The sequence below is a fragment of the Mustela erminea genome, chromosome 18, assembly GCF_009829155.1.
Source record: "Mustela erminea isolate mMusErm1 chromosome 18, mMusErm1.Pri, whole genome shotgun sequence".
Lineage (NCBI taxonomy): Eukaryota > Metazoa > Chordata > Mammalia > Carnivora > Mustelidae > Mustela > Mustela erminea.
Window position 1 is genome coordinate 16,050,486 of NC_045631.1, and position 26,255 is coordinate 16,076,740.

At 40.1% G+C, this 26,255-nt stretch overlaps 1 protein-coding gene across 1 annotated transcript in view; it reads left to right on the plus strand.

The window, feature by feature from the left end:
* METTL16 (methyltransferase like 16) overlaps positions 1 to 26,255 on the plus strand; it is a 79,742-nt gene that overhangs the window by 38,677 nt on the left and 14,810 nt on the right. Inside the window, exons 5-7 of the mRNA XM_032320789.1 lie at positions 153 to 268; positions 3,202 to 3,344; positions 25,627 to 25,696. Of these exons, the coding sequence (XP_032176680.1) occupies positions 153 to 268; positions 3,202 to 3,344; positions 25,627 to 25,696 (329 nt within the window). The remainder of the gene's footprint in view (positions 1 to 152; positions 269 to 3,201; positions 3,345 to 25,626; positions 25,697 to 26,255) is intronic.

The following is a 26,255-nucleotide window of genomic DNA, read 5'->3' on the forward strand; positions in this document are numbered from 1 at the left end:
TCAGTAAAAGTGAGTCACTGAGTACAGCCTGTATCAAGGAGAGGGAAATTAAACTCCACCTATTGAAGGAATTAGTGTCACAGAATCTGTGGTCATACTTGAAAACTACCACAGCTTTAATAGTAGTTAACAGTTCCTGTTTTTTCTCCTAGTGGTAAAAGTACCACAGAAGACACTCTTGATGGATGCTCTTAAAGAAGAATCTGAGATAATCTATGATTTTTGCATGTGCAACCCTCCCTTTTTTGCCAATCAGTTGGAAGCCAAGGTAAAGTACCTTCTGCTTTAAGACAAATGACTGTTTATAGGGGTGCCTGGGGTCCAGTCGGTTAAACCTCTGTCTTTGGCTCAGATCATGATCCCAGGATCCTGGGATCAAGCCCCACATTAGTCTCCCTGCTCAGTGAGGAACCTGCTTCTCCTTCTCCCTCTGCTACTCCCCCTGCTTGTCCTTTTTCTCAAATAAATAAACAAAATCTTTTTTAAAAAAGAGAGATAATTGACTATTTAAGTTGTTGATGTTTGCAAAGATAAGAGCAAAGAATAACCTTTATTTTGGAAGCTGCTGGTATCAGGATGCTTCTGTTATCAAGCACCTGAGGACTCAGTTCATATTGACTTAATAAAGGAAATTTATTGGCTTAAATATCTGAGAAATCCAGCAGCAGTGTAGTTTATGTATATATGAAGATAGATGTATAAAAGTACCTGTGCCATAAGTGTAAATTGGATTTAACAAAGTGAGCCCTCCTGTGGAACCAGAATCCAGATGAAGAAATACATTCTTTTTCGTTTCACTTTTATTGAGATATAAGTCACATGCCATACAATTCACCCACTTAAAGGGTAGAATGTAATCATTCTTAGTATATTCACAGAGTCGTGCAACTATCATCACAATCCATTTTATTTTTTTTTTAAACATTTTATTTATTTGACAGAGAGAGATCACAAGTAGGCAGAGAGGCAGGCAGAGAGAGAGAAGGAAGCAGGCTCCCCGCTGAGCAGAGAGCCCGATGTGGGGCTCGACCCCAGGACCCTGGGATCATGACCTGAGCCGAAGGCAGAGGCTTCAACCCACTGAGCCACCCGGGCGCCCCATCACAGTCCATTTTAGAACATTTTCATCACTCCCCTTCCCGGCCCGCATCCCCATTAGCAGTTACTCTGTTTCCCACAGCTCCTAAAGTCCTAGGTAAGCACCAGTCTACTTTCTGTCTTTATGGATTTGCCTGTTTGGACATTTCATGTAAATGGAATCATACAATATGTGGTCTTTTTTTTACTAAGGTTCATCCATACTGTAGCATGTATCAGTACTTAGTTTCTTTTTATTGCCAGATAATATGCCATTGTATAGAAATACCACATTTTCTTATCCATTCATTCATTGATGGATGTTTGGGTTACTTTACTTTTTGGCTATTATGAATAATGCTAATGAGAGCATTTGTATACAGATGTTTGTATAGACATGCCTCCCTGGTATATACCTAGGAGTGGAATTACTGGGTCAAATGGTCACTCTGTTTAGTTGTTTGAGGAACTGCCATACTGTTTTCCAAAGTGGGTGCATCATTTTTCATTCCACTGGCAGCAGTGTATGAGGGTTCCAGTTTCCAGTTTTTCCACATGCCTGTCAACACTTGTTGTTATATGTCGTCTTGATTATAGCCATCCTAGTGGGTCTGAAGTAGTATCTCCTCTTGCTTTTGATGTTTATTTTTCTGATGTTTAATTATATTGAACATCTTTTTATGTGCTTATTGGCAATTTTTGTATCTTCTTTCGAGAAATCCTTTACCCATTTAAAAATTGGATTATTTATCTTTATTATTATTATTGTAAGAATTCTTTATGTATTCTAGACACAAATCCCTTATTAGATTTATTATTTGCAAATATTTTCTCCTGTGGGTTGTCTTTTCACTTTTTTTTTTTTTTAATTTATTTATTTGCGAGAGAGAGTGATAGCGAGAGCACAAGCATGGGGGGTTGTGGGGGAGTTGATCAGAAGGAGAGGGAGAAGAGGGAGAAGAAGGCTTCCTGCTGAATAGGAGCCTGACTCAGGGCTCAATCCCAGGACCCTGGGATCGTGACCTGGTCTGAAGGCAGGTGCTTAACCCACTGACTCACCCAGACACCTCATCTTTTCACTTTTCTTGCTATCCTTCACAGACTAAAAGTTAAATTTCAAGGAGTACAGTTTCTCTAAGAAACCATTCTCTAAGGGGCGCCTGGGTGGCTCAGTGGGTTAAGCCTCTGCCTTCGGCTCAGGTCATGATCTCAGGGTCCTGGGATCGAGGCGTGCATCGGGCTCTCTGCTCAGCGAGGAGTCCACTTCTCCCTTTCTCTGCCTGCCTCTCTGCCTACTTGTGATTTCTCTCTATATATATATTTCAAATAAATAAATAAAATCTTTAAAAAAAAAAAAAAAAGAAACCATTCTCTAAGAAACCTAGGGGCGCCTGGGTGGCTCAGTGGGTTAAAGCCTCTGCCTTTAGCTTAGGTCATGATCCCAGTGTCCTGGGATCGAGCCCCGCATCAGGCTCTCTGCTCAGTGGGGAGCCTGCTTCTCCCCAACCCCCACTCTCTGCCTGCCTCTCTGCCTACTTATGGTCTCTCTCTCTGTCAAATAAATAAATAAAATCTTTAAAAAAAAAAAAAGAAAGAAAGAAACCATTGCCTAATTCAAGGTCAGAAAGATTTACTCCTGTGTTTTTGAAAATAATCATGATTTTAACCTTTTTATCTAGATCTTTGCTCTTTTTTAGTTAATTTTTTAATATGATTTGAAGTAGGAGGGGATTAAATATTTAATTTTAAAAAGTGAAACCTTAAGAGTACTAGAAGAAAACATAAGTAAATATTTTTATAATCTTCGGGTACAATATTTTCTGTGTATAATACCAAGACAGAACATTAAAAAATGACATATTAGGTTACATAAAAATGGTGAAGTTTTTATATGTTAAATCACAAAGATGGAAGGTGAAAAGGATCCTGGGGAGGAATATTAGTAGGAATGCAGTTGCTTAAAATATAATATTGCAATGGCTATATGATTTTTAAATCCTAGATTTAGCATAATATTTGGAAACTAAATTACATCTAAGCATTCTTACTTAGAACTAGATTAGAGTCAAAGCCTTGGTCTTACGGTGTACAAATTTTTCACCAGATGTCGTTGTTTTTGTGCAGGGAGTAAACTCCCGAAATCCGCGGAGACCTCCACCTAGTTCCGTAAATACAGGAGGTATCACAGAAATCATGGCAGAAGGAGGTGAATTAGAGTTTGTTAAAAGGATCATCCATGACAGTTTACAACTTAAAAAAAGATTAAGGTAAGTTAGTTATTACAACCCGGGACTGTTTTCTTCCTGTGTAATTCTAAAATAAACCATGTCACTTAGAGGAAATGTAATCACAGTAGTCTGAAGAATAAACGGATAAAAGTGGAAAAGGTTGCAGATTCCACAGGCTGTAAAAACCCTGTTTCTGAGGATACTCTTACGCTTTTAATTGATTTGTGTTTCTTGTACTCCTGGATAGAAAGGAGGAAAATACTGTATGATTGTATTGCTCCCATTGGCATGGTACCATGGTGGAACAAAACTGATTCAAATATGGTTTTTGATTAGAAAACAGATGGCTTCAGATCTGTCCCATCGACCAGAATAAATTTGTTGCCTAGTCCTTGATGCAATTTATGTTCTTGGAATTAGTTTTCCAAACAATGACAGATGTGAGGACATTGAGCTGTCAAGAACTTAATGAAGGGAAACTGAGATCACTAACCAGTTCCAGAGAAGAGTTAAGGCTATTGCTTTTTAAAAGCTAATTATTTCGGACAACACACCTGTCATTAAGCAGCATTAGGTACTTGAAAAGTGCTATTTGTCATGCGTGACTTCTCACCCTGCCAAGTGTTGTTGAAAATGATGGATAATGTGATAGTTGAAAGGTAAAAGGGTTTTTAACCCTAGGATTGTTTTGGGACATAGAGAAGATTTTTTTTTTAAATTGTAATAAAATAACATGAAATTTACAGTTTTCACATAAAATTATACATTTTAAAGTGTACAGTTTAGTAGTGTTAAGTACATTTGTATTGTTAGGCACCTAATCTCCAGAACTCTTATAAAACTTAAACTCTACACATTAAACAGCAATCCCTCATTCCTCCCTTTTACCCCAACATCTGGCAAAAACCATTCTGTGTGTCTCTGTGAATTTGATTATTCTAGGGACTTTTTATAGTGTTTGACCTTTTTGACTGGGTTCTTCAGTTAGCATAGTGTCCTCGGTGTTCATCCATGTTATAACATGCATCACAATTTCCTTCCTTTTTAAGGTTGAATAATAATATTCCATTGTATCTGTATACCACATTGTGTTTATTCATCTATCTATTGATGGATAGTACGGTTGCTTTCCCCTTTTGGCTGTTGTGAATAATGTTGCTGTGAACACAGGTGTGCAAATATATCAGATAAGACCCTAAATTTCTGTTCTTTCGTGTATAAACCCAGTGAAATTGCCAAATAAAGAAGACTTCTTTTCTTTTGAATTTTTATGTGTTTAAAGCTGCTTATTTTACTTAAAGGCCAATTCCAAGGCAATGAATATCCTAATTTGTTAAATGTCAGTTTGTACATTTGTGGAAAGCAACTGGATTATTGGGTGGTCTGCCTTTCAGAAGATTTACACATTGTTGAAGCCAAAGGTTAATAAATTTCTGCTTTTTTTTTTTTTTAAGATTTTATTTATTTGACAGACAGAGATCACAAGCAGGCAGAGAGGCAGGCAGAGAGGAGGAAGCAGGCTCCCTGCTGAGCAGAGAGCCCGATGTGGGGCTCGATCCCAGGACCCTGGGATCATGATCTGAGCCGAAGGCAGAGGCTTTAACCCACTGAGCCACCCAGGCCCCCCAATAAATTTCTGCTTTAAATTGATTTCTTTAAAGACTTATTAGGGTATGAAGAAGAAAGTGACTTAAGTTACACTGAGCATCAAGAAGAGTTTGAATAATTAAAATAAGCTTAAAGGAGGTAACAAAGCACTGAAACTGAAAAGAGGTAACCAGGGCCACGTGGCTACTTAGAGTCTGATATTGGCTTTTTTTTTTTTTTTTTTTTTAAGATTTTATTTATTTGCCAGAGAGAGAGCGAGTGAGCGAGCACAGGCAGGCAGAGTGGCAGCAGAGGCAGAGGGAGAAGCAGGCTCCCCGCCGAGCAAGGAGCCCTATGTGTGACTCTGTCCCAGGACACTGGGATCATGACTCGAGCCAAAGGCAGCCGCCCAACCAAGTGAGCCACCCAGGCGTCCCTCTGCTATTGGCTTTTGAGGGGACTGAACCCGATCAGGAATATAGGGAAGGTTGCTTTCAGGAGGCTTTTAACCAGTAAATTTCTTTCCTTTTTTTTTTTTAAGATTTTATTTATTTATTTGTCAGAGAGAGAGAGGGAGAAGAGAGCGTGAGCGAGCACAGGCAGACAGAGTGGCAGGCTGAAGCAGAGGGAGAAGCAGGCTGCCTGCCAAGCAGAGAGCCCGATGTGGGACTCGATCCCAGGACGCTGGGATCATGACTTGAGCTGAAGGCAGCTGTTTAACCAAGTGAGCCACCCAGGTGACCCTTCTTTTTTTTTTTTAAGATTTTATTTGTGTGTTTGATAGAGATTTCAAGTAGGCAGGAGAGGTAGGTGGGGTGGAAGGTGGGAAGTATACTCCCTCCTGACCAGAGCCTGATATGGGGCAGTTTCTTTAAACAGTCTTAATTTTCTTTCAACAGTCTTAATTTTCACCAGGAATAGATTCTAGCTCAAGAAACCACTTTCTTTGCTCATCCACAAGAAGCATCTTCTCATCCATTCAGGTTTTATCACGAGATTGTAGCAACTGAGTCACGTCTTCACGTTCTACTTCTAATTCTGGTTCTCTTGCTATTTCCACCACATCTGTGGTTTCTTCCTCCACTAACGTCTTAAATCCCCAAAAGTCATACATGCAGGATGGAATCAGCTTTATTTGTAAACTTTTTGTTAATGTTGTTATTTTGACTTCTTCCTGTGAATCCCAGACATTCTTTTTTTTTTTTTTTTTTAAGATTTATTTATTTATTTATCTGACAGAGAGAAATCACAAGTAGATGGAGAAGCAGGCAGAGAGAGAGAGAGGGAAGCAGGCTCCCCGCCGAGCAGAGAGCCCGATGCGGGACTCGATCCCAGGACCCTGAGATCATGACCCGAGCCGAAGGCAGCGGCTTAACCCACTGAGCCACCCAGGCGCCCCGAATCCCAGACATTCTTAATGGCACTAGAATGCTGAATCCTTTCTAGAAGATACTCAGATAGTATACTTTGTCCAAATCCATGAGAAGAATCACTGTCTGTGGCGGCTAGAGGGTTATGAAAAGAGTTTCTTTCTTTTTTTTTTTAAGATTTTATTTATTTATTTGAGAGAGAGACAGTGAGAGAGAGCATGAGCGAGGAGAAGGTCAGAGAGCGAAGCAGACTCCCCATGGAGCTGGGAGCCTGATGCCGGACTCGATCGCAGGACTCCGGGATCATGACCTGAGCCAAAGGCAGTCGTCCAACCAACTGAGCCACCCAGGCGTCCCTGAAAAGAAGAATTTCTTAAATACAAGATTTGAAAGTCAAAATTACTGCTTGACCCATGGGTTGCAGAGTGGATGTTGTGTTAGCAGGCATAAAAACAACATTTATCTCATCATGGTCTCCATCAGGGCTCTTGGGTTATAAGGTGCATTGTCACTGAGTAGCAGTATTTTGGAAGGAATCTTTTTCTGAGCACTAGATCTCAGCTTTAGGCTTAAAATATTCAGTAAACTATGTTGTAAACATTGTGTTGTCACCCAGGCTTTGTTCCATTTATGGAGCTCAAGCAGGGTAAATTTAGCATAATTCTTTTTTTTTTCTTTAAAGATTTTAGTTATTTATTTGATAGAGAGAGATCACAAGTAGGCAGAGAGGCCGGCAGAGCAAGAGAGGAGGAAGCAGGCTCCCCGCTGAGCAGAGAGCCTGACTCGGGGCTCAATCCCAGGACCCCGGGATCACGACCCAAGCCGAAGGCAGATGCTTTAACCCACTGAGCCACCCAAGTGCCCCAAATTTAGCATGATTCTTACCGGCCCTATGATTTTTCTGACTGTTCGGAACAGTGAGCATTGGCTTCCGTTTAAATCACCAGCTGCGTTGGCCCCTAACAAGAGAATCATCCTGTCCTTTGAAGCTCTCTAACTATGAAAGCCCTAGATGACAGCTTGTTTCAATATAAGATTGTTTCATCTACATGAAAAATCTGTTGTTTAATGGAGTCACCTTCATTAGTGATCTGAGCTAGATCTTCAGGAGAACTTGCTGTGGCTTCTGCATCAGCCCTTGGCATTTTTATGTTATAAAAATAGCTTCTCTCCTTAAAACCTTGTGAATGAACCTCTGCTACCTTCAGGCTTTTCTGCTACAGCTTCCTCACCTTTCTCAACTTTGAATAGAGTTGAAGAGAAATGGGGCCTAGCTCTGGATTAGCCTTGGTTTAAGAGAATGTTGCAGGGGTGCCTGGGTGGCTCAGTGGGTTAAGCCGCTGCCTTCGGCTCAGGTCATGATCCCAGGGTCCTGGGGTCGAGCCCCGCATCGGGCTCTCTGCTCAGCAGGGAGCCTGCTTCCTCCTCTCTCTCTGCCTGCCTCTCTGCCTCTTGTCATCTCTCTCTGTCAAATAAATAAATAAATAATCTTTAAAAAAAAAAAAAAAAAGGGAATGTTGCAGCTGGTGTGTTACCATCTATCCAAACCACTAAAACTTTCTCTATATCAGCAGTAAAACCATTTTCCTTTCTTATCATTCACGTGTCCACTGGGGTAGCACTTCTAATTTCCTTCACAAACTTAATTTGTATTCATAAGTTGGCTAACAGTCACAAGAACCCTAAGTTTGGGCCTGTCTTGGCAAGTGAGAGACATGAACCTTCCTTTTACTTGAACACTTAGAGGCCATTGTAGGGTTGTTAATTGTTCTAATTTCAATACAGTAGTGTCTCAGGGAATAAGGAAGAGAGGGAAAGAAACGTGGGAACAGCTGGTTGATAGGGCAGTCAGAACACACACAGCAGGGGTGCTTCAGTGGCTGTTCAGTATGTTGGGTGTCTGCCTTCAGATTGGGCTACAATATCAGGGTCCTGGAATCAAGCCTGAAATGGGGTTCCCTGCTTAGTAAGGAGCCTGCTCTCCCTTCCCCTCCCCCTGCTTGTGCTCTCTCTTGTTCTCTCTCTCTTGTTCTCTCTCTCTCTCTCTCAAATAAACAAATAAAATCTTAAAATCACACACATGTAACATTCATTGGTCAAGTTCATCATCTTACATAGGTGATTCATGACACCCAAAATAATTATAACAGTACCATCACAGATCATCATAACAAATACTATACTAATAAAAAAGTTTAAAATACTGGGAGAATTACCAAAATGTGACACAGAGACACAAAGTGAGCAACGGCTATTGGAAAAATGGTGTCAGTAGAGTAGCTCATAGCAGGATTGCCGCAAATTTCAGTATGTTTAAAAAAAAAAAAAAAAAGATCTGTAAAGTGCAATAAAAGGCACAATAAAATGAGGTATGCTTATATTTTGAAGCTCTGAATAAGGGACTAAAAACAAGTATTTTAACCCTACCATCTGTTGCTTATCCCTCTAGATTTTTTTTTATTATTATTACTGAAAAAGTGAAAGAACTAAGTAGAATTTGTAACATGGGGTAAAATCAGTTAAATTTGTGGACTGATCTCAGTGATGGCACTTGGGATGCCTTATCTCCCTGTTACAATTCATGGCGCACCTAAGTGACACTCAGCAGCACCTGCAGTATTTTTTTTTTTTAACGATTTTATTTATTTATTTATTTATTTGTCAGAGAGAGAGAGAGCGCGAGCGTGCGAGCGCGAGCGCACAACAAGGCAGAGTGGCAGGCAGGAATGTTTGTCATCCTGCCGTTCATGTTTTGTGCCTGTGACTTGAGCTTACTTCATAGCATTTTCTTATCTCTTCACTTATTTATTTTTTACTTACTTGACAGAGAGAGAGAGAGGGTACAAGTAGGCAGAACAGCAGGCAGAGGGAGAAGAAGAAACAGACTTCCCACCGAGCAGAGAGCCTGATGCGGGGCTCAGTTCCAGGACCCCAGGACCATGACCTGAGCCGAAGGCAGATGCTCAACTGACTGAGCCACCCAGGCGCCCCAGCATTTTCTTTTTTAGAGACTCACTCACCAAAGCTTCTAAATAGATCAGCAGATGGGGCGCCTGGGTGGCTCCATGGGTTAAAGCCTCTGCCTTCGGCGTGGGCCGTGATCCTGGGGTCCTGGGATTGAGCCCCGAGTCGGGCTCTCTGCTCAGTGGAGAGCCTGCTTCCTCTTCTCTCTCTCTCTGCCTGCCTCTCTGCCTGCTTGTGATCTCTCTCTGTCAAATAAATAAATAAAATCTTTTTAAAAAAAAAAAAAGATTAGCAGTCTTGGTCATACTCCTCATGGTCTGAATTCCAGTCTTGTCATTGGTTATTAGGTCTGTAGCTGATGCCCTTTATTATAGTTATTTTATGATTTTTCCAGGAACCAGAGATCTGTATCTGGCAAAGTTCTAACTTAATACAGATTTCACCATTTTTCCTCTTTTTGCTTATTTCTTTCTGATCCCTACTCCTCTATCAGATGGTAAATATTACTTGGGTTTGTATATATTCTACATATTTGGTGATGGGCAATAAATTGAATAATCTGTGCCTTTTGAATGTGATTCTTGGACTTAAATTTTGTTTTCTTATCAGTAAAATGGGATAATAATAGCTACTTCATAATAGTTACCTCACACCTCATAGGGTGGTCATAGAACTAAATGAACACATATTTGATATGATGAATATCAAATAGGATCATCTCAACTCTTGACTCTCCTAGGAATTCAGTAGATTTACATGCTATGGTCCATGTGTTGAAAGGATGTTAGAAGTACTTTGTTGTTTTAATAAAGAACTCCCCTTCTCCTCTTGTTTATTTTTTTATTTTTAAGATTGTATTTATTTGAGAGAGAGGACTAGCATGGGTTGAGGGAGAAGGGAGAAACAGGCTCCCTGCTGAGCAGGGAACCCACTGCAGGGCTCGATGCCAGGATCCCAGGTTCACGACCTGAGCCAAAGGCAAACACTTAACCAACTGAGCCACCCAGGCATCCCTCCCCTTTTCCTTTTTTAAAGTAGGTGCTAGTAGAGTTATGGGGTACTATAAGTAGTACTTTCAGGGAATAATTATAAATTTTATAACTGAGCTTTTAATCATTTCTTCAGTGGAAAGGCTCCATTTTACTATAAATTTTGACTTGCCTTTATAAAAGGGTAAGCCACTTGATTTTTCTTGTCTATGAGGTTGGGATAATACCTCTTACAGTTGTTCAGAAATGAGGAGAAATTACATAATATTTCTTTCCTTTTTTTAAAAAAAAAGATTGATTGGTCAGGTTGCCTGGGTGGCTCAGTGGGTTGAGCCTCTGCCTTCGGCTCAGGTCATGATCTCAGGGTCCTGGGATCGAGTTCCACATTGGGCTTTCTGCTCGGCGGAGAGACTGCTTCCCCCTTTCTCTCTCTCTGCCTTCCTCTTTGCTAACTTATGATCTCTCTGTGTCGAATAAATTTTAAAAAATCTTTAAAAAAACCCAAAAAGATTGGTTGATTGATTTTAGAGAGTGTGCACAAGTAGTGGGAAGGACAAAGGGAGAGAGACAATCTCTCAAGCAGACTCTCCGCTGAATATGGAGCCTGACATGGGGCTCAGTCTCCCAACCCCAAGATCATGATCTGAGCCGAAACCAAGAGTTGGACACTCAGTTGACTGAGCCACCCAGAGGCCTTTATAATTTTAATCTCTTAAAATAATCACACTTAAAAGAAAATTAGAAAATGGAGAAAACATTGATCTCAGCACATTGACACAACTGTTAGCTTAATTTGGGTGCATTTCCTGCCAGTTTCTGCTTTTTTCATTCGTATGGTTGTAATCATGAATACCAGTAGTTTTGTGTTCTGCTTTTGTTTTTAATTTCACTTTTTTAATTCCTTTGTTTCCTTGTGGTTAATGGTATGTGGTAATTTTAAACAGCTTGGCAACAGTCCATAATTAAGTAATTCCTTATTATTGGGCATTATATTCTTTTTTTCATTTTCTCATTTGTTACTAAACTGCCACAGATAAATCTAATGAGGCTATTATTGTGGATGGCTGTCTTTGACCCCTGGTTTCATCTTTTTTTTTTTTTAACTTATTTATTTATTTATTTATTTATTTTATTTGACCGACAGAGATCACAAGTAGGCAGAGAGAGAGAGAGAGAGAGGAGGAAGTAGGCTCCCTGCTGAGCAGAGAGCCCGATGCGGGGCTCGATCCCAGGGTCCTGGGATCATGACCTGAGCCGAAGGCAGAGGCTTTAACCCACTGAGCCACCCAGGCGCCCCTGGTTTCATCTTTGATTGGGACCAATCCAGGGTTGCAAATCAATAAAAGTGTTTTTTGGTTGTCATTAGAAAGAAATGCACCCATTGCTCCAGTTCACCCATTGCTCCAGTTCACCCATTGCTCCAGTGAACCAGCTCACTACACAGATAAAGAAGGTAGAAATGTATTGGGGAATAGATAGTATATGAGCCTCTTCTCCAGGTAGAAGAGCTTTTTTCTCAATTTAAACCTAAAAGAGTATTTCTTTCTTTTTCTTTAAAAGATTTTTATTTATTTATTTATTTGACAGAGATCATAAGTAGGCAGAGAGGCAGGCAGAGAGAGAGGAGGAAGCAGGCTCCCCGCTGAGCAGAGAGCCTAATGCGGGGCTCGGTCCCAGGACCCCGGATCATGATCTGAGCTGAAGGCAGAGGCTTTAACCCACTGAGCCACCCAAGCGCCCCTAAAAGAGTATTTCTTAATTGTGAGGTGCACAGGAGGCAGATGGTGGTTTTAATTGTTTCCTTCCTACTAAAGTAGGATGATGAAGAATAAGTGGCTTGAAGGATAAGGGGCTCCTTTATTTATTTTTTTAAGTAATTAGGTTATGTACTTTTCATCACCTTAATTTAGGTATCATAGTTTAATTCCCTTTCAAGTTTGAAGTGGCAGAGCATCATTGATTGGTGACTGCTCTGAGGTCTTAGGGAGAAAAGGTTGAATCTGGTTGCTCATGCCATGACAAGCTGTCTGTATCAGTTTTTATGGCATATCCACCTATAGTAGGTAGTCACTGGTTAGTTCTGCTTTAAATGGTCAAAAGAGAGTTGTTACCATAAAAAGGGCATGTGTTTTTAGTTCATCAAGCAATTACAAAAAAGAATACCCAGGGGCTCCTGTGTGGCTCAGTTTGTGAAGTGTCTACCTTTGACTCAGGTCATGGTCTCAGCGTCCTGGCATCAACCCCACAACAAGCCCTGTGCTGGGCTTCATGCTTGGTCAGGAGTCTGCTTCTCCCTATCCCTCTGCCCATCCCCACGCTCATGCACTTCCTCAAATAAATAAATAAAATGTTTAAAAATTTTTAAATACAAAGGAATGTCAAAGAATGAAAAGTGCTGGCCCCACTACCTTGAAGAATCTTCTTACAGTGTTTCTTGTAAAAATGTGTGAATAATTAAAACTACTTTTTAAGACAAAGATAGAGACATGCCGGGGTGGCTCAGTCATTCAGCATTTGCTTTTGACTCAAGTCATGATCCCAGTTCCTGGAATTGAGCCCCACAGGCCCCTTGCTCAGCAGGGAGCCTGCTTCTCCCTTTGCCTGCTGCTCTCCCTGCTTGTGCTCATACTCTCATTCTCTCTTTCTGACAAATAAATAAAAATCTTAAAAGAAAAACATGGAATTAAACTATTTTTTTAGCTGCACAGATTTGTAATTTATGGTAGTTTAAATACTCAATTTTGAGATTGGGTGGACATTAGGGCTGCTCTGCTACATGTCTAGGGGTATTTATTCTGATAAATTGGTAGAGGCAGCAAAATGTTAAGTTCTACAACTAGAGAACTTTTTGAACTGTGCTCATAGCCACTTAAATTGCAAAGCTCTGCTTTTATTTATTTTTCTATATTACACTTCAGTTTAAAGTTTGGTGTTTTAAAATAACCAATCCTGGGGCGTGTGCTTGGCTCAGTTGGTTAAATGTCTGCCTTCAGCTCAGGTCATGATCTCAGGGTCCTAGGATCAGCCCTACATCGGGCTCTTTGCTCAGTGAGGAGCCTGCTTCTCTCTCTGCCCCTCCCCCACTGTTCAGGCCCACATGCACAAACATGCGTGCGCGCTCTCTCTCTCTCTCTCTCTCTCAAATAAATACATAGTCTTTTTAAAAACTAAAATAACAGGGCGCCTTGGTGGCTCAGTGGGTTAAAGCCTCTGCCTTTGGCTCAGGTCATGATCCCAGGGTCCTGGGATTGAGCCCAGCATTGGGCTCTCTGCTCAGCCGGGAGCCTGCTCCCCCCGCCCCCCGCCCCCATCTCTCTCTGCCGGCCTCTCTGCCTACTTGTGATCTGTCTGTCAAATAAATAAGTAAAATCTAAAAAAAAATAATAATAATAAAATAAAATAAAATAACCAATCCCCACTAAAAAGAACTAGGCCCCTTGGAGAAATGGGTGATTCCAGTGCTGGATACGGATAAGCTTAAGAGCCTGGAATGTCTTACAAGACCAAAGGATAAGCAAGTGCTCAAAATATGACATCAAAAGGATATAGGGGGCGCCTGGGTGGCTCAGTGGGCTAAAGCCTCTGCCTTCAGCTCAGGTCATGATCTCAGGGACTTGGGATTGAACCCTGCATCAAGCTCTCTACTCAGCAGGGAGCCTGCTTTCCCTTCTCTCTCTCTCCCTGCCTGCCTCTCTGCCTACTTGTGATCTCTATCAAATAAATAAATAATCTTTAAAAAAAAAAAAAGGGGGGGGGCGCCTGGGTGGCTCAGTGGGTTAAGCCGCTGCCTTCGGCTCAGGTCATGATCTCAGGGTCCTGGGATCGAGTCCCGCATCGGGCTCTCTGCTCAGCAGGGAGCCTGCTTCCCTCTCTCTCTGCCTGCCTCTCCGTCTACTTGTGATTTCTCTCTGTCAAATAAATAAATAAAATCTTTAAAAAAAAAAAAATAATAATCTTTAAAAAAAAAAAGGGGGGGGGGCGCCTGGGTGGCTCAGTGGGTTAAGCCGCTGCCTTCGGCTCAGGTCATGATCTCAGGGTCCTGGGATCGAGTCCCGCATCGGGCTCTCTGCTCAGCAGGGAGCCTGCTTCCCTCTCTCTCTGCCTGCCTCTCCGTCTACTTGTGATTTCTCTCTGTCAAATAAATAAATAAAATCTTTAAAAAAAATAAATAAATAATCTTTAAAAAAAAAGGGGGGGGGGCACCTGGGTGGCTCAGTGGGTTAAGCCACACTTGTGATTTCTCTCTGTCAAATAAATAAATAAATAAAATCTTAAAAAAAAAAAAAAAGGATATAGGAGCCAGCTCCAGCCAAATCTGGGACAATATGATTTCATAATAAATAATGGCAATAATGGGTTTTAAGCCTTTAAGTAAAATAAGCAAAGGGGAGAGAGGAAAAGTTCTTTGTTACAATAGAATGCTAACTAATACATGTAGAAAAACTAATAAAGAAAAATCACCATTCTGCCATCATTATTATAATAACTGATTACTGAAAGATCAATAGTGGAAAATTTGAGAAGGACCAGGATGTTAATAGTTTCAGAGTATCTCCCCACAGATGACTTATTATCACAAAGAAATAGGGTAACATTACAGTAGAGAAGTCTGGAGGATCCCACCTCAAGCAGGTGATCATTTTCTGATCCACAGCACCCAGAAGGACACAGTAGTACTCTCTTCTTTATGCCCAGCGTGTATAGCTTCAACGTAACTCTGAGGAAGCTTAAAGACAAACGAACTTGGAGGGGTTTTGTAAAATATTTCTTCAGAAATATAAAGGTCATGGAAGTTAAAAAAAAAAAAAAAGGCTTAGTGAGGAACTGTTCCAGATTGAAGGAGACTAAAGAGATTTGACACATAAATGAAATGCAGGATCTTAGATTGGATCTTGCATCAGGGGAGAAAATTGCCATGAAGGACATTATTGGAGTAATTGGTGAAATTTGAAAATGGACTGTATTCTCGATAATAAATGGTACTCTGTGAGTGTTAAATTTTCTCTATTTCATAATTGTTCTGTGATTATGAAGGAGAATGTCCTTGTTTTTAAAATGTATATGCCAAAATACTTAGGGTGAAAGGGACATGCATGAGGTCTGTAGCTAAGTCTCACATGGTTTTAAAAAAACACAGTGGGGCACCTGGGTGGCTCACTTGTTGAGCATCTGCCTTTGGCTCAGGTCATGATCCCAGAGACCTGGGATCGAGAGCCCCATATTGGGCACTCTGCTCTGCAGGGAGTCTGCTTCTCCCTCTCCCCGCACCCCCACCACCTGCCGCTCTCCTGATTGTGCTCTATCAAATAAATCTTAAAAAAAAAAAACAAAAAAAACTAGAGCAAACAAATGGAGGAAACTGTTGATTGATGATTTGTACTAATCTTGTAACTCTTCTGTACACTTGAAATTATTTCAAAATAATTTTTCTTGAAAGCTGCTGTCTCAGAGGAATTAATAAATGCTGTAATGAGTGGAGTGCTACTTTCATCATTAAAATAGTATAATGGGTTCAGAGTCTCCCGGGTAACTAGATCTTCCTTTTGTTCATTTTTTTCCTACTTGCATTTTGATTAGTTGTCACAAGATGTCTGTTGAGAGTTGCTTGGACCTAATGGGTAGGCATTTTTTGGAAGTGAAGTCAACTCAATTTTAATACACCCTGTTACTTCTGCTTTTCCTGTAAGAAATATAAATGCTGCAGAAAAGTTACTAATGAGATTTAATCTTAAAAGATTCACAATGCAGTATTCAGCTTACAACAAGGATTAAAAGAAACGTGAACTTTCCCAAGCTATTATTAACTACCAAGGACATATTTAACTGTTAGAAAACTTACTTATATAAATACTTTCTTTCATCTCCTGAGGAAATGTATACTACCTTTCTTTTGTCTCTGTTTTGGGCTATTTCTTGGTTTCTGGTGATTCTGATCTAGTCTGTTCAGGAATGCTGATTTTATTTATTTTATCTTTTTTTATTTTTTAAGATTTATTTATTTATTTATTCATTTATTTGCCAGAGAGAGAGAGAGAGAGCGAGCGCACAGGCAGGCAGAGTGGCAGCAGAGGCAGAGGGAGAAGCAGGCTCCCCTCCGAGCAAGGAGCCCGATGTGGGACTTGATCCCAGGACGATGTGGGACTTGATCCCAGGACACTGGGATCATGACCTGAGCCAAAGGCAGCTGCTTAACCAACTGAGCCACCCAGGCGTCCCAGGAATGCTGATTTTTTTTTTTTTTTTAAAGATTTATTTATTTATTTGACAGAGAGAAATCACAGGTAGATGGAGAGGCAGGCAGAGAGAGAGAGAGAGAGGGAAGCAGGTTCCCTGCCGAGCAGAGAGCCCGATGCGGGACTCGATCCCAGGACCCTGAGACCATGACCTGAACTGAAGGCAGCGGCTTAACCCACTGAGCCACCCAGGCGCCCCCCAGGAATGCTGATTTTAAAGGAGAGGTGTTAACCTATTTTATACTGTTACTGTGTGAACACTCATTGCTCTTAATTTCTTCTTTCTTCCTTGTTCCTAATATGCCAAAGGCTTTGAATTCCTGGTTAATGATTTCTCTGTTAATATACTCTGGTCTTAAAGGGAGTGTATTGTTTTTGTACCAGGCATTTTAAAACTACCAAATGAAATTGATTATGCTCAAAGTAAAATTACCCAGGGTTGTTTAAAGTAGTTTAGATAAAACAGTTATTTGTGACTAAACAAAAATGGGGCAGTCACCTGCTTGAATCCACAAACAAAGAAAACAAAATATTGGTTAGTGCAAACTATTTCTGTAGCAATATACTAGTATTTCTCATACTTGCATAAACAATGAGTTTTTTTTTTCTTTTAAAGATTTTATTTATTTATTTATTTGACAGAGAGAAATCACAAGTAGTTGGAGAGGCAGGCAGAGAGAGAGAGAGGAGGAAGCAGGCTCCCTGCCAAGCAGAGAGCCCCATGTGGGACTCGATCCCAGGACCCTGAGATCATGACCTGAGCCGAAGGCAGTGGCTTAACCCACTGAGCCACCCAGGCGCCCCAACAATGAGATTTTTATTTATATTACTTAATGTATTAAGTTGGAACCATATGAAACTGCCAGTGTATTTACAGTACAAAGCCAGACACAAAAATATTCTGTTTGAGTGCATTTATGTAAGTCTGGAACAGGCAAAACTATTAAGACAGAATGACCAGTGGTCACTAGAGGCTGGGGTAGGGGGAGGAAAGAATGCTGCAGGGCACTGGGAAAATTTATAGAGTGTTGTAAATGTTTTCTATCTTGATTGTGGAAGTGGTAATGTACACATTTGTCAAAACTCATTGAATTATATACTTAAAATTAGGGAATTTTACTATATATGCTATATCTTGATAAAACTGGTATAAATACAAAAATTCATGTTTCTTATATCTTTGCTGTCATTCATTTATACATATATATTTATAAGCATACATAATCAAATACATTGTTGGTATTGTTATCCTTAACAAACAGTTACCTATTAATTAAGAATTTTTAGGGGCGGCTGGGTGGCTCAGTGGGTTAAGCCGCTGCCTTCGGCTCAGGTCATGATCCCAGGGTCCTGGGATCGAGCCCCACATCGGGCTCTCTGCTCGGCCGGGAGCCTGCTTCCTTCTCTCTCTCTCTGCCTGCCTCTCTGCCTGCTTCTGATCTCTCTCTGTCAAATAAATAAATAAAATCTTTAAAAAAAAAAAAAAAGAATTTTTAAAGTTTTGAAAAATAATGAAAAAAAAAGTGTTTTGGGACTTCTGGGTGGCCCAGCCAGTTTAGTGTCTGCCTTAGCTCAGGTCATGATCCTGAGATTCTGGGATCAAGCCCCACTCAGCAGAGAGTCTGCTTCTACCCCTGCCCCTCTCCCTCATGCTCATGTGTGCTCGCTCTCTTGCTCTCTCAAGTAAATAAATAACTTAAGTAAATAGATTTTTAAAATATTTTTTTGAAAAAATAAAGTTTTTTTTTTTTTTACGTTCACTTATTTCTTCTCCCTTGTTCTTCATTTTTTAAAATTAACATATAATGTATTATTTGTTTTAGGGGTACAGATCTGTGATTCATCAGTCTTACACATTTCACAGCACTCACCATAGCACATACCCTCCCTACTGTCACCCAGCCACCCCATCCCTCTGCCCCCCACTCCATTTCAACGATCCTCAGTTTGTTTCCTGAGATTAAGAATCTCTTATGGTTTGTCTCCCTCTATGGGTTCATCTAGTTTTGTTTTTTCCTCCCTTCCCCTATGATCCTTTGTCTTGTTTCTTAAATTTCCTCATATCAGTGAGATCATATAATTGTCTTTCTCTGATTGACTTATTTCTTTTTTTTTTTAAAGATTTTATTTATTTATTTGACAGAGAGCAATCACAAACAGATGGAGAGGCAGGCCAAGAGGGAAATAGAGGGAAGCAAGCTCCCCGCTGAGCAGAGAGCCCCATGCGGGACTCGATCCCTGGACCCTAAGATCATGACCTGAGCCGAAGGCAGCAGCTTAATCCACTGAGCCACCCAGGCGCCCCTGATTGACTTATTTCGCTTAGCATAATACCCTCTAATTCCATCCATGTTGTTGGAAATGGCAAGATTTCGTTTTTCTTTTCTTTCTTTTCTTTTTTCTCTTTTTTTGGTAAACGTCTAAGTTTCTGACCCGATACCACTTTCCTTCTTGTAAGGTCTTGTAAATATCAAGAGAAGTTCTCTAGAGAAGGAACTGGCAGCAAATTACTTCAATTTCTGTTTGAGGAAGTCTTATTTTGCCTTTGCTTTTGAAGGTCAGTTTTGCAGGGTATAGAATTCTAGGTTGGTTGGGTTTTTTTCCTCTTAACATGTTAAACATTTCACTGTACTCTATTCTTTCTTTTTTTTTTTTTTTTTAAGATTATTTATTTATTTATTTGACAAGCAGAGATTACAAGTAGGCAGAGAGGCAGGCAGAGAGAGAGGAGGAAGCAGGCTCTCTGCTGAGCAGAGAGCCCGATGCAGGGCTCGATCTCAGGACCCTGGGATCATGACCGGAGCCGAAGACAGAGGCTTTAACCCACTGAGCCACCCAGGCTCCCCACTGCACTCTATTCTTGCTTGCATTTTTTTTTTTTTTAAGATTTTATTTATTTGTCAGAGAGAATGAACAAGCAGGGGGAGCAGCAGGCAGCAGAAGAAGCAGACTCCCCACTGAGCAAGGAGCCGATGTGGGACTTGATCTCGGGCACCTGGGATCATGATCTGAGCCAAAGGCAGATGCTTAACTGATTGAGCCACCCTGGAGCCCCATGGTTTCTTAAGAGAAATTTGATGTAATTCTTTCCTTTGTTCCTCTATAAATAATGTAGCTTTTCCCCTCTGGCTTCTTCAGGATTGTTTATGTTTGATTTTTCCATATTTTGAAAATCATGTGCCTTAGGTATAATTTTTTTTTGGCATTTTGCCTTCTCAGTGATCTCTTAGTTTCCTGAATTTGTGATTTGGTGTCTGACATTAATTTGAGGGAAATTCTCAGATATTATTGTTTCAAATATTTTTTCTGTGCCTTTCTTTTCCTTTTGGTATTCCAGTCACACATATTTTACACATTTTGTAGTTGTCCCACAGTTCCTGGATATTCTGTTACAGTTTTTTTGTTGCTGTTTTTTATTTTCCTATGCCTTTTTTCTTTGCATTTCACTTTTGGCAGTTTCTATTGAGATAATCCTCAGTCTCAGAGATTCTTTGTTCAGCTGTGTCCAGTCTCCTGAATGAGCTCGTCAAAAGCAGTATTTCTTTCTGTTACAGTGTTTTTGACCTCTAGCATTTCTTTTTGGTTCTTTTTAGAATTTCCATCTCTCTGCTTAAATTGCCCATCTGTTTTTGCATGCTTTCTGTTTTATCCATTAGAGCCCTTCAGCATGTTTAAAAAAAAAAAAAAAAAGATTTTATTTATTTGTCCGAGAGGGAGCTCGCACACAAGCAGGGGGATGTGACAGGCATAGGGAGAAGCAGGTTCCCCGCTGAGCAACGAGCCTGATGTAGGACTTGAATCCAGGACCCTGGGACTAAGGCAGACACTTAACCAACTGAACAACTCCTGTGTCCCCAGGCCTAAGCATCTTAATCATAATTGTTTTAAATTCCTAGTCTGATTACTCCAGAATTCTTGCCATATATGGTTCTGATGCTAGCTTTGTGTCTTCAGAGTGTTTTTTGCCTTTGAGTATGTTTTGTAATTTTTTTCTTAATAGAAGGACATAATATACTGGGTAAAAGAACTGCTTTAGATATAAATAGGCCTTTGTAATCTGGTGGTGACGTGTGGGGAGAGGGAAACATGTCCTCTGAGTAGGTCTTGGTCTTTTAGTGAGCCTGTGCCTCTGGATTGTGAACTCCACACATACCTCCTTCCCCCTCCTTTGTTGGGACAGGATTGCTAGAGTGGGCTCGAGTTGAATGATGCCATTCTTCTAGGTCAGTTAGGTTCTCATAATACCCCAAGAGGCTAGGATCTGGTTAAATAGTTTCTGTTGAGGTCAGGCCTTGTTAAGAACAGGATGCTCTAACCTATTTCAGAATTACCCCTTTTTCCCTTTCCGTGCTGGAAGCACAGAGATTTTTTTTCTCCCATATTCATTGTGAGAACCTGGTCAAGCTCCTGGAGGTACTAGTCACAGAAGTGTGGGGTCCTAATGATGGGGTCTTCCTCGGGTTTTTATTCTTCCGACTTGTCAGTGCTGAGTCTCCAGCAATTTGTCAGTTAGAATTCGGGTTTCCCTAGCTTAGCACTGATTCCCACGGTGGTTTTGCTCCTAGATTTCTGCTCTAGGGAGTTGTGGTTCTTTGTATTCACTTGTTGGTCTCTCTAATTTTAGAGGCAGTTCTTTCCCCTTTGAGTTGCTTCTGTGAATGATCTAGGAAGAGTTACTAGCTTTTCAGATGGCTAGGCTTTTTACTTAAACAGTATAGTGACTTCCAACTTCTTACATGTTGGACTAGAAACTAGAAGTCTCCCTATATATCTCTTTCTATGTGTTTATTAAGGAGTTCGTTATATATGCTGGATACAAGCCCTTTATCAGATGTGTTTTGCAAGTATTTCTTCCCAGTGTGGTTTGCCTTTTTATTTTTATAACAGTGTCTTTTGAAAGTAAGCTTTGGGTACCTTGGTTTAAAATCAGCTGATCGGGATGCATGGGTGGCTCAGTTGGTTAAGCGGCTGCCTTCGGCTCAGGTCATGATCCCAGCATCCTGGGATCGAGTCCCACAACGGGCTCCTTGCTCAGCAGGGAGCCTGCTTCTCTCTCTGCCTCTGCCTGCCTTTCTGCCTGCCTGCTCTCTCTCTCTCTCTGACAAATAAATAAATAAATAATCTTAATTTAAAAAATAAAATAAAAAAAATCAGCTGATCATATAAGCGAGTATTTCTGGACTACATTCCATTCTCTTGATCTGTATGTCTATATTTATGTCATTACCATACTGTCTTGATATCAGAGCTTTATAGTAAATCTTGAATTCAGTAGTGTAGGTCCTCTGATTTTGTTGTTCTTTTTCAAAAAGTTGTTTTGGCCTGGGTGGCTCATTTGGTTAAGCAGCTGTCTTTGGCTCAGGTCATGATCCTAGGGTACTGGGATCAAGCCCCGCATCAGGCTCCCTGCTCAGCAAAATCTGCTTCTCCCTCACCCTCTGCCTGCTGCTCTGCCTACTTCTGCTCGCTTGCTTGCTCTCTCTCTCTTTATCAAATAAAGAAATAAAATCAAAAGAAAAAAAAAGAAAAAATTGTTTTGGCTATTTGAAATCTTTTATTTCTGTATAACTTTTAGAATTGGTTTCTATGAAAAAGCCTACTGGGATTTTGGTTGGGACTTTATTGATTTTATAGATCAAATTGGGAAGAACTGATAGCTTAACAACATTAAATCTTACATCCCAACATGGTGTAGCTCTTCATTTATTTGGATCTTAGAATTCTTTCAGCAGTGTTTGATGGTTTTATTGCACATATTATGTTAATTTTATTCCTAAGTATTTCATATATTTTGAAGCTATTGTAAATTGAATTTTTAAATTTTAATTTCTAGTTTACAGAAATACAGTTGATTTTATATTGAGCTTTTATTCTGTGACCTTTCTGAATTTATTTATTCTAGTAGCTTTTCCCTAGATTTCAAAGAATTTTCTACATAGATGATCATGTCTTCTGTTTAAAGAGACTGTTTTCTTTCTTGTCAGTCCACATGCATTTTGTCACTTCATTGTATCAACTAGAATCTCTAGTATAATTTTGAATAGAAGTGGAGGGTGGACATCATTCCTGGTGTCATCATACTTTTAAACATTTTATGTAAGATTTAAATGTTTAAGAAAACTATGATTCTCTTGTTACTTTTTTTAGTTGATTATTATTATATCCCTTTTCTGAAATACCACTTAATGTGTGTTGCTTTATAGTGTCCCACAGGTCACATGTGCTGTGGTTTTTTTTCCCCCCCCAATCTTCTTTTCCTGCAGTGTGCTTTATTTTATATAGTTTCTTTTTTTTTTTTTTAATTTTATTTTTATTTATTTGACAGACAGAGATCACAAGTAGGCAGAGAGAGGAAGGGAAGCAGGCTCCCTGCTGAGCAGAGAGCCTGATGTAGGACTCGATCCCAAGACCCTGAGATCATGGCCTGAGCCAAAGGCAGTGGCTTAACCCACTGAGCCACCCAGGTGCCCCCTATTTTGTATAGTTTCTGTTGCCTTTTTTTTTTTTTTTTTTTTTTTTAATAGTTTCAGGTCTTTTCTTTTGCAGAGTCTAATATGTTGTTAATCCTATCCAGTGAATTTTTCATTTTAGGTACCATAACTTTCATGTCTAGAAGTTTCATTTGGTTGGTTTTTATATCTTCCCTCATGCTCCTCACCATGTCTGTGTTTTGTTATGGAACATATTTCTAAGAGTGGTTTTAATGTCCATCATCTGCTAATTTCATCCATCTCTTATTTCTTGATCTGTTTCTAATGATTGATTTTTTTTATTCTGGTTGCAGGTCATTATCCTGCCTCTTTTACAAACATCTGGTCATTTTTTATTGGATGCTAGACATTGCAAATCTTATATTTTAGGGTATTGTATTTCATTGTGTTCCTTTAAAGAATGTCAGATTTTGATGCTTACTTAAGTTACTGGTGATCTTTGATCCTTTTGAGTTTTACTTTTAAGCTTCGTTAGGGTAAATATAGAATAGCCTCTAGACTCATTCTAGGACTCCACTAGATAGATGCCCCTTTTATTAACAAGCGCTTTCTGCTCTGGCCAGTAGAATTGCAGAGTAGTCTGGTTATGTCTGGACTCCAGTTGTTCAGCTTACTATTTTCTGGGAAGTTTTTTTTTTAAGATGTATTTATTTATTTTAGAGATGGAGCAGGGAGAGGGAGAGAGAATCCTTAAGCAGACTCCCTGTTGAGTGTGGAGTCCATATCAGGGCTTGGTCCCAGGACCCTGACATGACAAGAGCAGAAATCTAGAGTTGGACACTTAACCTACTAAGACAATCAGGCGCTCCTCTGAGAATTCTTTCCCTCGTCTGAAGTTCCACTTCACAGGTGCAAATCCTTATTCTGCAGAATACTCCAAGGAGGGGCAGTGGGTGGCTCCATAGGTTAAGTGTCTGTCTTCCGCTCAGGTCATGATCCCAGGGTTCTGGGATTGAGCCCGGCATCCAGGTCCCTGCTCCTCAGGAGGCCTGCTTCTCACTCTATCCCACTGCTTGTGTTCCCTCTCTTGCTATGTCTCTCTCTGTCGAATAAATAAAATCTTAAAAAAAAAAAATTCCAGGAAATTTTTCTGCAGGTGCCCAGAATTCTCTCTCTCCGCAAGTCCTTCCTCTCTTATGTTTTGCTCTTCAAATCCTTTCTGCCTGGGCCTTTGAAATCCAGTCTGTCGCTCACCAGTTCAAGATTATTTGGCTCTGTTTGAGATTCCTTTCCGGGCATTGCCCCTTAGAAATTTCCTTCAGGCAGTATGCTCTGACAGTTATGGGACTCACTTGGTTTCTCTCCCAGAGGTTACAGGTCTTCCCTACAATTGTCCAGTGTGTGTAAAACAATTGTTATATATATTTGGTAAGTTTCCTAGTTAATTATGATAGAAAACATAGTAGTTAATCTTTCACAGACTAAATTCTATGTTTGTTTTTTTAAAGATTTTTTATTTATTTGACAGAGACATAGTGAGAGAGGGAACATAAGCAGGGGGAGCGGGAGAAGGAGAAGCAGGCCTCCCCCTGAACAAGGAGCCAGATGCCAGGCTTGATCCCAGGACACTGGGATCATGATCCGAGCTGAAGGCAGCTACTCAATGCCTGAGCCACCCAGGCAGCCCTAAATTCTATATCTTTTTGACTAGACACTCCCTTTAACTAGTTCACTCCCATCTTTTACCTTTTAACTAGTTCATTCCCATCTTCTCCCCATTCCCACTTCTAGATTTATGTTTACTAATAAAAGAAATTGATTTCATATTCCTTTGAAATAATATATATCCTTAAATCCTTTGCAAGTGAGGTCATCTCAAAAGTATTAGGTCCATGTCAGATTTTATAATTTTGTTTTTTAAAGATTTTATTTATTTATTTGACAGAGATCACAAGTAGGCAGAGAGGCAGGCAGAGGGAGAGGAGGAAGCAGGCTCCCTGATGAGCAGAAAGCCCGACGTGGGGCTTGATCCCAGGACCCTGGGATCATGACCCAAGCCGAAAGCAGAGGCCCCAACCCACTGAGCCACTCAGGTGCCCCTAGATTTTATAATTTTTATTAAGATGGTATAGGGGATTGTTTATACTTCTTTTAGTTGAGGTATAATTTGACATACAACATTGTAGTACTTTCAGGTATACATGTTTTTACTGCTATTTATTAAATAATTTCTGTCCTAGAGCTAAATGGCCTTTATTCTGACTGTCACAGCGGAGAGCTCTCTCTTTTTCACTCTCTTTCCAAACATGTACAGTCCTGAATCCTTGGAGAGGCTTAGTGGGTTTTTGTTTTTTTAAGTTGCTTTGGGTTTGTTTTCCCTTTTTTAATTTTTACTTTTTTACGATTTTATTTATGTGAGAGAGAACACAAGCAGCGGGGAGGGCAGAGGGAGAAGCAAACTCCCCACTGAGCAGGGAGCCCTCCTAATACATGGGACTTGGTCCCAGGACCCCCAGGATCATGACATGACCTGAGCTAAAGGCAAATGCTTAACTGATTGAGCCACCCAGGTGCCTTTGTTTTCCTTTGCTAGGTTTGCTCTTTGTCTAAATATAATTTTTGTTATTGTTACTTATAACTTAACTCAAAATTTTTTGCTGTTCTCATTTTGTTAGTGTGAAAAATGCTTAATTAAAAAATGTAACCACATAAACGATGTTTTACTTCTCTGATTTTTTTCTTCCTAGGTGGTATAGCTGTATGCTGGGGAAAAAATGCAGCCTGGCTCCTCTGAAGGAAGAACTTCGAATACAAGGGGTCAGTCTTTGTCGTTATTATTCCGGGTTATATCTACTTTTGATGGTAATTACAGTATGGGAATTTCCTTTATACCTTAAAACCCTAAATGTGTTTTTTTGTTTTCTTATTTTTTAATTTTGTAAAAGAGGTTTTTTATAAATTATTTTTAAAAGGTCTGCTTGACAATCATAACAGAGAAAAGATGGGGGAAAACAGAATGAGTACAATATCAGAGATGTATTAGAAATCAAAAAACCTGGTTCTACCTGCCACTCTTCTACATCTGACTCTTTTATGATTGCAGAAACTGAAGGTTACATAAGTTAAAGGGGCTTGTTCTAGGTTACATACCTAGTAACTAGAATTAGAATGATAATCATTCAAGTGTGCTGCTCTTCATGGTGCAGTCCACATGAATTCAGCCCCTTGCTTCTCTTTTGAAAAGCAGGTGGCAAATTAATACTGCCCCCTGACACCTCTCCCAGTTTATATTGTTGGGGCACAGGTAAGCTTGAGCCAGGTGACTTCAGAAAAGGGGATCAAATGTGTGGTCAGTGATAGAAACCAAGTTTCTGAT